The sequence below is a fragment of the Babylonia areolata genome, chromosome 22 (genome assembly GCF_041734735.1).
Source record: "Babylonia areolata isolate BAREFJ2019XMU chromosome 22, ASM4173473v1, whole genome shotgun sequence".
In the NCBI taxonomy this organism is placed as follows: domain Eukaryota; kingdom Metazoa; phylum Mollusca; class Gastropoda; order Neogastropoda; family Buccinidae; genus Babylonia; species Babylonia areolata.
This window is the reverse complement of record NC_134897.1, coordinates 11610512-11625245: the sequence shown is the minus strand read 5'-3', so window position 1 is coordinate 11625245 and position 14734 is coordinate 11610512. Positions and strand designations below refer to the sequence as shown.

General features: G+C 42.9%; 1 protein-coding gene across 1 annotated transcript in view; it reads left to right on the top strand.

Annotated features, from left to right (window-relative positions):
- The window catches only part of LOC143296912 (programmed cell death protein 7-like), a 38032-nt gene extending 25801 nt beyond the window's left edge, over positions 1-12231 (top strand). The window contains exons 4-6 of the mRNA XM_076608916.1: positions 2926-3049; positions 4234-4321; positions 7768-12231. Of these exons, the coding sequence (XP_076465031.1) occupies positions 2926-3049; positions 4234-4321; positions 7768-7897 (342 nt within the window). The 3' untranslated portion in view covers positions 7898-12231. The remainder of the gene's footprint in view (positions 1-2925; positions 3050-4233; positions 4322-7767) is intronic.
- The last annotated feature ends 2503 nt before the right edge of the window (positions 12232-14734 follow it).

Sequence of the window (14734 nt, the reverse complement as noted above, 5' to 3'; positions counted from 1 at the left end):
CCTTGGGGGGAAAAAAAAAAAAAAAAGAAAAAAAAAAAAAAAAAACAGCTTGTCCCTTGGGTCCCAAATTAGACTGGCCCCCCATGTGGGGATGCCCTCCGTGGGGGCCCCGGGCATCGGGTTTACGCCCACCCCCCACCCGGCTTCCTCGACCTTTTTTCGATCCCAAAACGCCCACCCAGAGGGATGCCCTCCCCTGGTGGAGGGAGGAAGGGGGAAACCCCTAAAGGGGCAACGCTTGCCCATACCGTGCACACCCCCCCCCCCCCCCTTTGGGCCCGGGTCACCCATCCCCAAGGGGGGGCAACCCCCCCGCTTCCCCCTTGGGCCCTTTACGGCCGGGAAATTTAATTTTCCCTTTTCCCCCCCGGCACTGCTCCTCGCCCCTTTAAGGGGATTTGTCACGGGCCTACCAAAACTAGGGGTGAAGGGCCCTATTGCCCCCCACCCCGGGCGCGTTTTCCCCTCCACTAATGGTCTCAGCAACTACTCAACCAAACCAAAACAACAACCTTTGCCAAACTTTTCTGCAAACAATTTGCCCCACCCCTGCCCCTTTCCCGGTCCGGGGGCCCCTTTCGCCCCCAAAACAGGTTTCGTGCCCCCCCCATTGGAAACCCTTTGCATGTTGGTTCCCTTTTCCCCCTTTCCCCTTTTCCCCGCGGGTTTTCCCCGCCCAATTTGGCACTTTCCCCTTGGGGTAACCTCTTTTATCATATCAAAAATCAATAAACAAGGCGTGCCAAACCCCCAAAGGGCCCTTTTTCCCCCCCTTTTAATGTTGGGAAATAAAAGGACCCCCCCTAAATCCCTTTGCATTTTCCCCAAAAAAAGGGGCGCAGTCGAAAAAAACCCGAAAATAAGTAAAGAAATTTTTATTTAAAGTTTTTTCCCCAAGAAAAAACCCAAAAAACAAAATTTTTAAAAAAACTCGAACCGCCACCGTCCAGCCCCGCCTCCGTCTACACTTTATCCGGGCCAAAAACACAACGACAAATGAACGGGTCCCTCCAAGGGAATAATTTTTGGGAAATTTACCCGGGCCCTTCACAACAGGGGATGCACATCCCACGGCAACCGACGGGCTTGTCACCCCCCCCCGGGGCCCCCCAAAACCCCAAAAAAACGGATTTAAAGCGCCCTCATGCCCCCAACCCTCCCCTCCCGCCCACGGGAACCGATTCGGGTTTTAAAGCCCCGGCCAACTAAGGGGATTAAAAATTAACCCCTTTGCCCCCCGTTTTTTACCGGGGGTCCGTTAAAGGTTTTTAAGAACCAAGGAAAAACCCCACACACAACTTTACACTCCTCCCTGTTGACGAGGGCAAAGTCCCCACAAGGGGATATGGGGTCCCCAAAAAAAATTTCCCTTTTCGAGATTTTTCGTTGGGCCCAAAGGGGGGGGAACCCCACAATTTTTAAAAATAGGGGCTCGAAGCTGTGGGTTTTTAATTTCGCCGACACAGCACATCACTCCTGCCCCCCGTGCTGTCCACCAACGATGTTTTTCTTTTCGGTTCTCATTGGTCCTCATGCCCCGTCAGGGACTTGATCACATCTTTGCATACATCTGCACGTTGCTTGCTGTGTTCGCCAGGCTATTGGACTTACAGGAAATGCATCACAATATTTCCCCTTCTATCCATTTGATTTATTATCACAAGCAACAATCACGAAATATATATAGAAAAATCTATAACATACTTACCGTGACCCAAATTTAAGACCCTCCCGTCCTCCCCGCTTCCTGTTCTTCCTGCTTGCTGCGCTGGTGATGGCATATTGCCGTCAAAAGAGGGCGATAACCAGCGAGACAAAGGGGAGGTTACCTACTTCCGGGAGGTTATCGGCCGTAGTTTCGTCTGCTCCGCATGGGCGGATAGTTTGCACAGGACAGGAATGTCAGACCCCTGCCGGAGTCTGCACTAGTTGGGTCACGGTAAGTATGTTATTTAAACGTAATTTTAGATAGAAAATTTCCTATACTTTCATCATCTCACTGTATGATAGCATAAGAAGGGAAGAAGTTTTATATTTTGTCCCCAACTAATTTGTTATATTACAGATCAGTTTGGAAGTTTTCAGTTCATAAATTCTAACATTTGTTTTTGGGCGATTTTGATTCTTGCCCACACAAATGGGTTGTCTGTGGAGAAAGTCAGGGGAGCTAACTGGCAGTACAAAGTGAGTTAAGAGTGTCAAATGTGTGTGGTGAAAATGCTTGGAAATGGGGTGGTGCGCAAACCGTTTGCAGTTACACGCTTTTCGCAATTAGGCATACCTACCCTATTATACTGTCATTGTGTTATCCATACAATTTCAGGATGTGGTCCGAAAGAGTGATCCTCTATTTCAGTCTCCAAGGAAGTCAGTGATTCAATAAACTTGATTAAAATTTGTTGTGGACTGAGCAAGAGAGCAATGATTTGATATTTTTAACCCTTAGCCTGCAGTCTAATAATTCTTTGGAATTGTTTTCTGTTCTAACTTTTATCTGTTCTCTGTCTATCAGACGAGGGCAGTACTATCATTTTTATGGAGCTATTTCGTTTTTTCTGCTGTAAGATTTTCATTCAGCTGATCAGTTCCTGTGAGTTCTGAGTTAGAAGAAAATTTTGGATTCGATCTGTTGTGTAGTAACGTCAGTATAATGACAACTCCTTTTTTGTGGTTGCTCAGTTGTGAAAATACTTGGACTGCTATGTATTAAATAAGTTGTATGCATGTGCGCGCGCGCGCACGTGCACGCACACACACACACACACACACACACACACACATATCACTTTATTGCTAAAATACATATGCACACCCCTATCGCTATAGAAACCAATAAACATGTTAACAGTTCCTTTAGATCAGAACCAGTTTCGTCACTGGGTCCTGTTGTCTGATTGTTCTCAACTCTGTAATGTTGGCACACAGCTGATTCTGGAGACGGAGAATGAAGAAGCAAAGGAGAGGGAGAGAGCGGAGAAGAAGGAGAAAGAGAGAGGAGTCCGGCAGAGAGAGCTGGATGAAGAAAGGCAGTGTCTGTTTGGCAACCTGGGTGAGTGATGACCCTTGTGACTGGATGCGGTGTGTGTTGTAAGTTCAGAAAGAAAAGATCTGAGCACATAACTCCTCTTTTGCAACATCTCCACTCGCTCCCTGTCTCACACAGAATAAAGTACAAGATCAGCACTCTATGTTATAAATGTATTCACAAATCAGCCCCTTCCTATCTCTGTGGCTGCCTTCACCTCTACACTCCATCTCGCTCACTACGATCAGCTTCGGATCCACTCTGTTTACGCAAACCCAGATTCAAGCTTTCGACTGTTGGCCGCCGTTCTTTCTCTGTCTCTGGACCTTGCAACTGGAATGAACTTCCTCTTTCACTTCGTCAAGTCTCCATACTCAGTTCTTTCAAGTCTGGCCTTAAAACCCACCTCTTCCCAAAATAGCCTTCCTTCCCTGCCTCTTCATTTTCTCCAGTTTTAGAGTTATGCATGCGTGTGAATGACTGGTGCGAAAGTGCTTTGATTTGTCGCTGCACAAGATTCAGCGCTATATAAATACCATTATTATTATTATTATTAAGTCTGTCAGAAACAATCACTCTGATGAAAGAAGAAATTGATTGTAATGTCTGCACACATCTTTATATCTGTTTGAAGCAGAGGTAAATCAGCACACAAAAAAAGTGAATAAGTACTTAAATGAATGATTCAAAGAAAGATTAAAATAGATGAACAGTACATGAGGTGTTCAGCAATTGAGTTCTGGGGTAATTGGGTGTATCATGTCAGAAATTGTTTTTATTGGTGTGGTTCTTTGTATTATTATAAGAATTATAATATACTCTTGTAATGTGGCTTGAGCAGTCTTGATAGAATGTTCAATATGATTGGACTTTTAAAAATATTTTTTGTATTGTTTTATTTTGTTTTGTTTTTTCCCTTGCAGTGAAGGTTATATTTATCCAGAAAACACATGTTGCCAAATTCCACAAAACATCACTTGTTGTTACTGTTATTATTGTTATTATCATCATTAGTTTTGTTATTATTTAAGGAAGTAGGAATAAACTGATATTATTACAAAAAAACTGTTATTATTTCATGTTTTGACTATAATTATATATATATTTTTTATTATAATCATCATTATTATTATTATTGTTGTTGTTGTTAGTATAATCATTATTATCATTGCATTGCTGGAATTCCATGTAGATGATGACTGTTTCAGCCATGCCAGGTCCAGGTGACCCGATGCAGCCATTCACACAGTATTACCTGCAGGCCCTGGGCAGTCTGCATGCTCTGCAGAGCGTCAGGTAACACTGCTTCCTGTCTTGGTGAACTGTTCAGCTACAGGTTATCTCACTTAGTGCTGCCAGTTAGCTCCCCTGACTTTCCCCACAGACGACCCATTTATATGGGTAAGAAATAAACTCACCAAAAAAAACAAATGTTTGAATTTATGAACTCAAAACTTCCAGACTGATCAGTAACATAACTGGTTAGTTGGGGACGAAATAGTATATAACTTCCTCCGTTCTTATGCTATCATACAGTGAGATGATGAAAAGTATCCATATTTTTTTTTGTCTTCTTCTTCTTCTGCGTTCGTGGGCTGCAACTCCCACGTTCACTTGTATGCACACGAGTGGGCTTTTACGTGCATGACCGTTTTTACCCCGCCTTGTAGGCAGCCATACTCCGTTTTCGGGGTTTTTTTGTCAAAATGTGCACACATTTATGACTTGTAAAAAAAAACAAGAAAAATCCAGGAAAACACAAATAGATTGAAACAGATTAAATTCAGAACTTTATGTAGCCACAATAGGGCTCCTTCATCTAATTCTGTTGTCTGCCTTGTGACGGACGAAACTGGGTCAGACACCATTGTTGACACACACTGTTCACGTGAACCAGTCACCACAAAATTTACCCACCAAACCAGCCGCCGTGGCAAAAGTGGTTAGCGTCGCGGACTGATGGCTGGGAGGACGCGGGTTCGAATCCCAGCGGAGGTGGGTTTTTCGGCCCGTGGCCGGCTCCTACCCAGAGTTGAGTGTGCTGTGGGCTTAAATGGGGAGACTGGGACCACACAGTCGAGTGTCATCCACTTCAAGGATGCGTCTTTCGGTGTGTTGCTCTAATTACCTGACCAACAATGCAAGTGTCTGTATCTCTCGGGCCTGGTTAACGCCGGGATATCATTATGACAGGAAGCGTAGAGTGCAGCCTTGCCATGCAGTCCCAAACCAGAATGGACCTCCATAGCAACATTGTCATCGTAATTGTCGTCATCCTTTATCATCATCAATATAAACAAAACAGTCTCAATAAGTCTGTGGCCTTTCATGCCCTGGTCTCATGGTGACCTCAGTTTCGATACCCCTCCACTTCTGTGCTTGGGGTGAGTCCTGTCAATGTCTTCAGTGTCGGCAGATTCATGGGTGGCTGTTGTTTGAGGGATGTGGTGGCGGTCTCCACTCTGGGAGGGACGCTCACTCAGTCTGGCTCCACGACTAAGCCATTATTGGCGTTAGTAGGAGTCTTAGTAGGTGGTGTCCTAAGTACATTAAATCCAAACAGGCACCACTGAACACCACCAAAGTGACTCAGCAGCAGTGCAGGGTCTCCTCTGGTGTGTGGCTTCCTGGCGACCTAACATTGATGGTTCCCTGCAGACTGGCAACACTGGAACTGTGACGGATAAACCTGGGTGTGGCCGTGTATGGGGGAATCTAAATGAGTGGCGTGGGAGTCATGCCACTGAAACAGTGCAGATGATGGGGCAGCAAAAAAAAAAAAAAAAAAAAAAAAAAAAAAAAAAAAAATTTACTCACCAGTGGAGAGCGGAAAGGTCAGTTAAGATATTCTTAGCTCATAATATCATTCTCGAAATTAAGTTCCATTCCAAAAATTCGAAGCTATCAAAGGCCCCAATTGGGGGCCTATCGTCTGAAACGGTTGTGAACAGTAGGGTCCAGATCGGGCCCCTTTGTCCAGAGTGAGTTATTCAGTTTGTGGGCCTGTGAAGAAAGACGTGTAGATCTTTTAACCCTTTCAACCGTGGGGAGTTTGCAGGCTTCTATGCCGTATTGATACCAAAAAATGCAGAAAGTGTACTGTTTTTCCTCCAAATTTCATGCGAACACATTCCGAAGTACAAAAAAAATACAGAAAGTATACTCTTTTATCATACAAAGAAATGCAAAGTATACTGTTTTTTCCTCTAAATTACGTGTGAACACATACAGAAATATATAGAAATGCAGAAAGTATTCTGTTTTTTTCCTCCAAATTATGTGTGAACACATTCGGAAATAACTAAAAATGTATGAAGTATACTGGTTTTCCTTCAACTTATGTGTGAACACATTCAGAAATATAACACACACAAAAAGCAACAACCCAACAACAAAAATAAAGCAGAAAATATACTGTTTTTCCTCCAGATTATGTGTGAACACATTCAGAAATACAAAAAAACAAAAAAAAAAACCCAACCAGAAAGCATATTGTTTTTCCTCCTAATTATGTGCTAACACATTCAGAAATACCAAAAAAGAGAGTATACAGTTTTTTCTTCCAAAGTACATGTGAACACATTAAGAAATACCAAAAAAATGCAGAAGTGCACTGTCTTTCCTCCAAAATATGTGTGAACACATTCGGAAATAATTTTTTTTAAAATGCAGAAAGTATTCTGTTTTTCCTCCAAATTATGTGTGAACACGTTAGGAAATATTGCAGAAGTAAGTTCCCTTTCTTTGCAATTTATGCATATGTCGAAACGTGAAAATTGATTTGATAAGACAAATCCTAATGCCAGATGCAGGGCTCAATGAGTGGGGGAAAAAAAAAAGAAGAAAGTTACTATGTGTTCCATGAATTTATGCAACTTAGGCCATGAAAAACTAACAAATATAAAAAGAAAGTCTGTGCTCATATGTCTCTACTTTTGACTTGTGTCTTTTAACACTTTAGGTCTGTGTGACAACCAAGTTTTGTTTGTCTTTTTTTTTTTTTTTAATGCATATTGTGCAAATAATGTTACCATATGATGCTTTATATCTACTGCAGTATACTGCTGGTTTTTTCCACTTTCTCATTCATTCCATTTGTTCATCTTCTGCCCATTTTACCCAGTCTTCCTGTGAAGTCATGATGTAAAATGAAGTGAAGTTGGTCCAGCATGTTTGGTTCAAGATAACGGCATTACGTACTGTTCTTTACGACTTTTTCTCTTGAATTTTCTAAAATGTTGAATTTCTCTTTTGAACCTTACCACTCCATGAACTGTCATAAGTTTCCAGACAAGGAAACTAAAAACATGTTCAAAAAAAAAAAAGGAGGGGGGGGGGGGAAGCCGCCATAATTGCCAGCAAAAAAGGTGACACGTGCATTACGTCCACAGAACACAAAGCCTGACCCTGCTTCCACATTCCAAGAAAATAAAGGGAAATGAACATAACAAATAAGTTAATAAAAACACAATGCACACATTACCAATAATGATGGAGTCTCCCGTCGGTCCGACGGATGAGTAGGCAGGCTGGCTTATCTGTCGGTGTGTGTCCTCATATGGGAGAAGAGGCCGATTCTGGATGCGCAGCACTTCCCACAGGTGTTGCAAGGGAAAACGTCTCCAGAAGTTGAGCCCTGCTTCCTTCACTCACACTTTTCCTTAATGGCCAGCATTCTCTTCAGCATTACCAATAAACCAGCACCATAACCACCACCGTGCTGTGTGTCTCTGTTTTTTCAGACAAGGGTGGGACGCTTTCCTGGTACCCGAGGGTACCCCCCTGGCCAGTCGTGTCCCCGATGGTTGGGTCATCCCCGAACCCCCCTCCTCCTCCGTGTGGGCGTCTGTTCTGCAGGCAAAGCTGTCATGACCTGGACTGATGTCCACTGTTGTGCTGTTGATTTATTGCAGTGCATTGTATCTTTTTTGTTGTCACCACTGTGTGAAATTTCAGGTTGTTCTTCCTAGGGGAGAGCATGTTGTCACATTGCAGTACCACCCTTTTTGTGTGTGTGTTTTTTTGTTGTTGTTGTTTTGTTTTGTGTGTGTGTGTGTGTGCGCGCGTTTTGTTGTTGTTGTTTTGTTTTGTTTCGTGTATGTGTGTGTGCGTTTTTTTGTTGTTGTTTTGTTTCGTGTGTGTGTGTGTGTGCGAGCACACATACACAAGTGTATTTGTTTTTTTTGTCAGAGTGGATGTTTTGGACAGACTTTTTCCATGGACAACCCTTTTGTTGCCGTGGGTTCTTTTACATACGTTAAGTGCGAGCCTGCAGCAGATGTGGACAATCTTCTTAAATGATCCTCAAGTGCCAAGAGAGACCTTGCTACAATAGTTATACGAGTTTAAAGAATGGTGTATGTCTTGATACAAAGACAATATGTCACTGTTTGGAGCCCAAATACTTTTAACGTGTCAGATATGGCCTTAGATTGGCTGATTTCAAACACCAGATTTGCTTGATTACTGTTTCAAAAGTTGGGAATGTGAACTCGTAAACATGTAGGGTTTAAACTCTGAATAGGAAGTCAGATTGTTTTCAGAACACGGGGAAGAGACCTGCTCAGAGGTATAAAGATTGCTTGAGTGCATGTGTGTGTGTTAGAGCTCATGTACGTTTATATGTATTTAACTGTGCTTTCATATCTGTGAAACTGCATGTTTGGTGCATATCTGTTATGCATGTGTTGGTGTATGTGTGAATGTGTGTCTTCATGTTTTACATTTATTTGCTTATTTATCATCATTATCTTATTTATTTATTATTTTATTATTATTATTATTATTACTACTACCTTTTTTATATTATAATTATTATTATTTATTTATTTATGTAAGCTTATCTATTATTTATTCACCTTTTTTTTTCTCAAGGCCTGACTAAGCGCGTTGGGTTACGCTGCTGGTCAGGCATCTGCTTGGCAGATGTGTAGCGTATATGGATTTGTCCGAACACAGTGACGCCTCCTTGAGCTACTGAAACTGAAACTGCTTGAGTGCATGTTGTGTCCTAACCTTTGTGTGAAGACTTTTCTCAGCTGGTAACAGATAAAAGGTAATGTGCATGTATGTTAAATGTTGTTTGTCATGACATAATCATTTTATCCACAAAGATTCCATGCTAGAATGCCCAAGGAATTGTTTGAATTTAGGCATTCTTGCATGAACTTGTTTGATGGAGAGGGGAAATGTTACTTGAATCATCATGGGAGAGGGACCAGAAAAACAAATTGTGAATTAACCACCTCTCGAGTCACTGGGCAAGCAACATATTCACCTATCTCTTAAAACTATTTTACAGACTATACATCAATACTTTTTCTCTCAGCTTTGATCCTGGCAACTTAGGATGCCTTGCGTTTTTGTTAAAGTTTATCAAAATGCTGCTGTGAAACAGATTCACATCAAGAGTGACCTGTAAACCAGAAAAACAATGTTTGTGGTAGAGAAATGAATTAAACTGTGAATAGGAATAACAACAGCAATATATGCTGTGCCTTGTGTATTATTAAAATAGGAAATTATTGAAAATTCGGCAGATATGCCTTATTAATCTGAAGCACCGTTTGGTCAGTGAAATACAGTACTTTGAAAAGTCCTTACTTACTCTGGGTAAGATCCAGGCATCAGTTGTGACATGGTAGGTTTGACTTGCTGATGAAAGGGATTCAATCGACAGACTTGGAACTCCATTTTGGATAGGACATTTTCTGGGTTTGTTTTCATGTGCCGGAAATGGAATGCAAGTGATGTGTAAACTGCAAAAGGTGATCCAATTGTTTTTTGCTCATTGTCAAATAATTTTTTTTTTTTAGCTCATACGAGTCTGTGTAAAGCCCTGTTTTGGTTGTCTGCGTCTGTCAGTATGTATATATGCGTGTTTCTGTGCTAGATTTTAGCAAATTTATTTTAATTACACATACTTAACCGTGACCCAACCCCATATGTGTGTTTCTGTGCTAGATTTTAGCAAATTTATTTTCTCTTGAATTACTTTGTAAATATCAAGCTGTGGGAGAAAATTTTTTTTATACTTATTCCATTCAAAAGGGTGCAAGTCTTTACGATTAAACTTGATTTCTGAATCATGAAAATTGTTTTTTCACTTCAGAATCTGCAAAATTTTCTTTTGGTTGTTTCTGATTTGTTGCCTCATCAGTGGAAATCCTGTTTCATTAAATTATATTTCTTGTTCTTGCATTTTGAAGACAAAAACCTCCACACAGAATGATACTGCACCATTGATGTTTATTGCATACCAGTATTTTGAGTGGGTACAGAATTAACTAGAAAGAACATAGTGCAAGCCGAGTTGGCAACACGATTAACAACACTCCGCCATCTTTCGAATCGTGTATAGCCAGTTCTTTCCAGCTGTGTGTTTGCATTCCGGCAAAACTTTCCAGTTCTGTAAAAAGATGTTTTTGATGGTGAGCAAAAAAAGAAATTAAGATCATATATGCAGTTTACACATCTTTATTGGTATAAATCAATGTTATTTTTAATATAAATTCTGCTTTCGGGCACAGACATTTGGAGTTTTTGTTATGATTAAAAAATTTGTTGGAGTCAGAAAGTTCTGACTTTGAAAGTTTGAAACTGATAAAGCAGTTTGATCATTAAATAATGAAATACGGAATGAAGGATGCTTTCGGTGGAATCATTTCCTTTCCAAAACACAACTTATGGTTGAAAATACATTTTCTTCCAATGTGTTATCTTCCGCATGACTGCCTATATGGTGGGGGTAAATACAGTCACACATGTAAAAGCCCACGTGTGTATACTAGTGAATGTGGGAGTCACATCCCACAAAGAAAGATCATCATCTGCATGTATATACACACAATTGGGGTTCAGGCATAGGCAGGCCTGCACATCTGCTTAACTAGGATACCGATAAAATCACCACCCACGAGGCACTGCAACCACAATAGGAACCCAGGACTCTTAAGTTGAAAGTCCAGCACTTTTACCGCTCAACTGTTGCGCCCATTGTTCATAGGTCTAAAACAAAGAATATTTTTAGCAGGTGCGATTGATACATTACTCAGGTGGGAAGTCTGTGCATACAAATTGAAAAGTATGCAGGTGTCGCTTGATTGGAATTTGAAGAAGGTAGATGATGATCGTCCAAGAGCTAAACTCCATGGTGGTTTGACTAAAGGGTATTAGGATTTTTTTTTCTGCTTGACTGTGGGTAATGATGGATCTGCAATATTGTTTCCGTTTGATTTATGTTCACTGGAATTAATTCATAATTTTATTTTCAATTAATTTTTTGTTCATCTTAACTAAGGTGCACTTGACAGCTTGGGAATTTAATTCACTGCTCAGTGTTAATTGTTGTAGAAAATATGCACATTTCGTTTGATGTGATGTTGCATTTCTTCTGCTTCGTCGTTGAGTTTCGCTCAAGGCGTTTTTGCAGGTTTCTCCAGACGAGAGTCATGTATTTCATTACAGTTTGCGTTTAGTTCTGTGCCTTTTCTGTGAGGCCTGTGATTTTTTCGTTTTCCCCACTGTTGTTTATCTTTTTGTTTCCTGCAGTTTAAAGTTCGGCACATTCAAGTACATTCTGTGCACACACTTTATGTGCATGCATGTTCAGTTTAGAGGGAGGGGGAGCGGGTTGAAGGGGGTATGGACAAAATTGCTCTGTTGGATATTCATTTTGGTGTGTGGAGAAGTGGGAAGGGGTGGGGGGAACAGGCGACTTGTTTGATTTCCACCCCTCGGGGTGAGATTGTTGGGGGTTTTCCCTCTGACGCGCTCATCCGAAAGACTTCATTTACAAGGTGTGCTTGGAAGTTGTTACTCAGTTGGTTGATTTTTTTTTTTAGGTATTTTGCATTTGTAGTTAACAGCGTGAGAGTTCTCTTTGTTTATGTGGAAGTGCCGTGCTGTCTGTACAGATGTACATGTCTTAATAAAAAGTGAGATCGCAAATTGGATTTCACTTGAAGGCTGTTTAACAGTTGCATAGCTTTGCTGGCTTTTGCGTCACTCTCTTCAGGGGACTCTCAGCCTTTCTCACCCCTCAGTGTGGTGGTGACCCCGCCCTCAAAACCAGAGGCATCTGCTGGGGGGGACTACCACATAGGAGGGGTGAGGAGAGGGGGGAGGCTTGTGAAGACTTGGACCTACTGCACAGCTAATTAATTACAAGAGGGTTCATGTTACCCCCTACAATCATTTTGATTCCATGTGAGCAAAATTTTTTTTTTTTTTTTTATGAAAAAAAAAGTTTTTGTAAAAAAAAATTTTCCTCTACTCTTCACCAACCAGGTGCCTTCTGGGTTTGAAGCCAGGTACCCAAGTACACTCGGATTCAGAACCCAAGTGTTCTAATCCATTAGGCTGCAGGACCCTTGGTTTAGAGATATATAAGTTGAAACAGATTCGAATTAAGGAGGGGAAAAAAACATGGGTTAACCTTACAGGAGGGGAGTTTGAAAAAAAATTTTCCCCCACCTTAACTATATATATATATATATATATATAATCTTTCAACCAAAAAAATCTCGACGGGTGCTACAGCCTAATGGTTAAAGCCCTGGGCTCTCAATTCTGAGTGTACCTGGCTTCAAATCCAGGTGGCACCCGTTGTGTGGGGGGCCAAGGGTGGAGAAAAAAGATTTCCCAGTTTGATGTGTGTGCAGACCTGACAGTGCCTTGGCCCCTTGTGCGGGAGGGAGGAAGGAGACAAGGAGGGGAGGAAGGAGTCCAAAAAGGATGAGAGGAAATAGACTTTTAAAAAAATTATATATTAAAAAAAAAAAAAAAGCCATAAAGGGGAAAAAAAAAAAAAAAGCACAGGAATCCTTTCCTCCCCCTCCTCCAATTTTCCAAGGGATACTTCAAGTGAGCCATGAACAAACGGCAGAAATTTTCAGCGCTAAAGGAAGCCAATCACGCTGAATGGCTGAGCCACATTTACACCTTAAGGCATCTTTGTACCACACTGGCCATTGAAGTTAGTACGAAACTGGTGCGAGTTCCAGCCTGAGCTCTAATGGCCTAAGTTCAAAGGTACACCCCCTTATTTATCTGATGTACAGAAACCAATCCACGCAACCGTCTGAAGGGTGTACATGAAAGAAAAAAAAAATTAATCACACATACTTAACCGTGACCCAACTAGTGCAGACTCCAGCAGGGGTCTGACATTCCTGTCCTGTGCAAACTACTATCCACCTATGCGGAGAAAATGAGAGAACTACGGCCGATAACCTCCCGGAAGTAGGTAACGTCCCCTTTGTCCCCCTGGTTATCGCCCTCTTTTTCCGGCAGCCATCTCGACACCTGTACCTGTGCACTTCATACGGCTAAGTTTTTCGCATTTTCTACCTGTCTATCGATTCTTTGGCGTTTCTGTTTTGTGTCCAATTATGTCTTCAAACAGGTCGCACAATTATGTAGCCCGATTGGGAGATTGGGCTAAAATTAAGGCACGATCGCAATCGATTCGTGATCAGTCTGGGCCCTCTACCTCTGCCGCTCTCAGCAACGCCAACCCTACGCCACCTCCACTTCCTCCGCTACCTCCGGTCGACTCCAGACCACCACTACCCACTACGCCTCCTCCGGCGACTTCTACAGGTTTGCTTGCCAATACACAGGTCAGTGGTGCCATTCACAATTCTTTTTTCGATTCGCGATCGGACTCGTTGCGATCCGCGATTTCTCGGCTCTGCCAGTCGGCAGTACCCGAGTCAACCTCCTCTATCCCTTTCCCCATGCCCTCAGTCTCAACAAGGGATTCTAGCACAAACCCTTTGGGGAAACAACGCAAGTCACTTGCTCTGGATCCGCGCACTAGTCTGGGCCCTACGTGCGATGCGTCCGTGGTGGCGGCCGTGACATCGGATCACGAGCCCCCCACGCGGCATGCCTCGACCGTCTCGGATCCTTTGGCGACTGTGGCGTGTAGGGATGCCCTCCCATTGTGCAGGGAGGAAGGTGGACCACTAGGGGACACGCTTGCCCGTACGCGTGCACCCCTCCGCTTGTCACGATTTTCCAATCTAAGGGAGGCAACTCCTGCTTCGGTCCCCTTATCGGTGACCGCCGCAGTTACTTCCCTTGCACCGGCACTGCCCCTTGCCTCCAGTGCAGGCGCGTGCACGGTTCCACCAAGCCATGCAGTGATGTCCACATCTGCCATTCCTCCAGCTGCTGCTGTTTCCCAGCCACAAACGGTCTCTCAGCAAGCTGCTCAAACAAACAATCAGCAGCTCATTATCAGCTTGCTGCAGCAGTTATGCTCCACTGTCCTTCCTGGTGCCACACCTGCTTCTGCTCCTTCTTCTAATGCAACACCACCACCCCCTGCCACCCACCAGCAGCTCCCCTCCACTTCAGCAGGACACACTCAGAGCACCCAGGACAGCCACACTGGCCACGTGCCCAGCACACAGCCTGATCCATCACCCTATGCCACCGAAGAGACATTTTCTGATGGTGACACAGACACAGAGGAACCACCTTCAGAAGAAAACCAGTTGGTTTCCCTGCAGGAAGCACTAGCACACCTAGCTTCCTACACTCAAGACAGGGTGGAGACAATTCACGCACTGGGCACGCCTCAATCCTGCGGTGCTATGGAAATCATGGGCATCCACAGATCCTCCAATGGCCCTCACTATGCCCTCGCACAGTCGCCCATGGTACTTGATGCCCTGCATAATACGCTGGCACACATCAGGG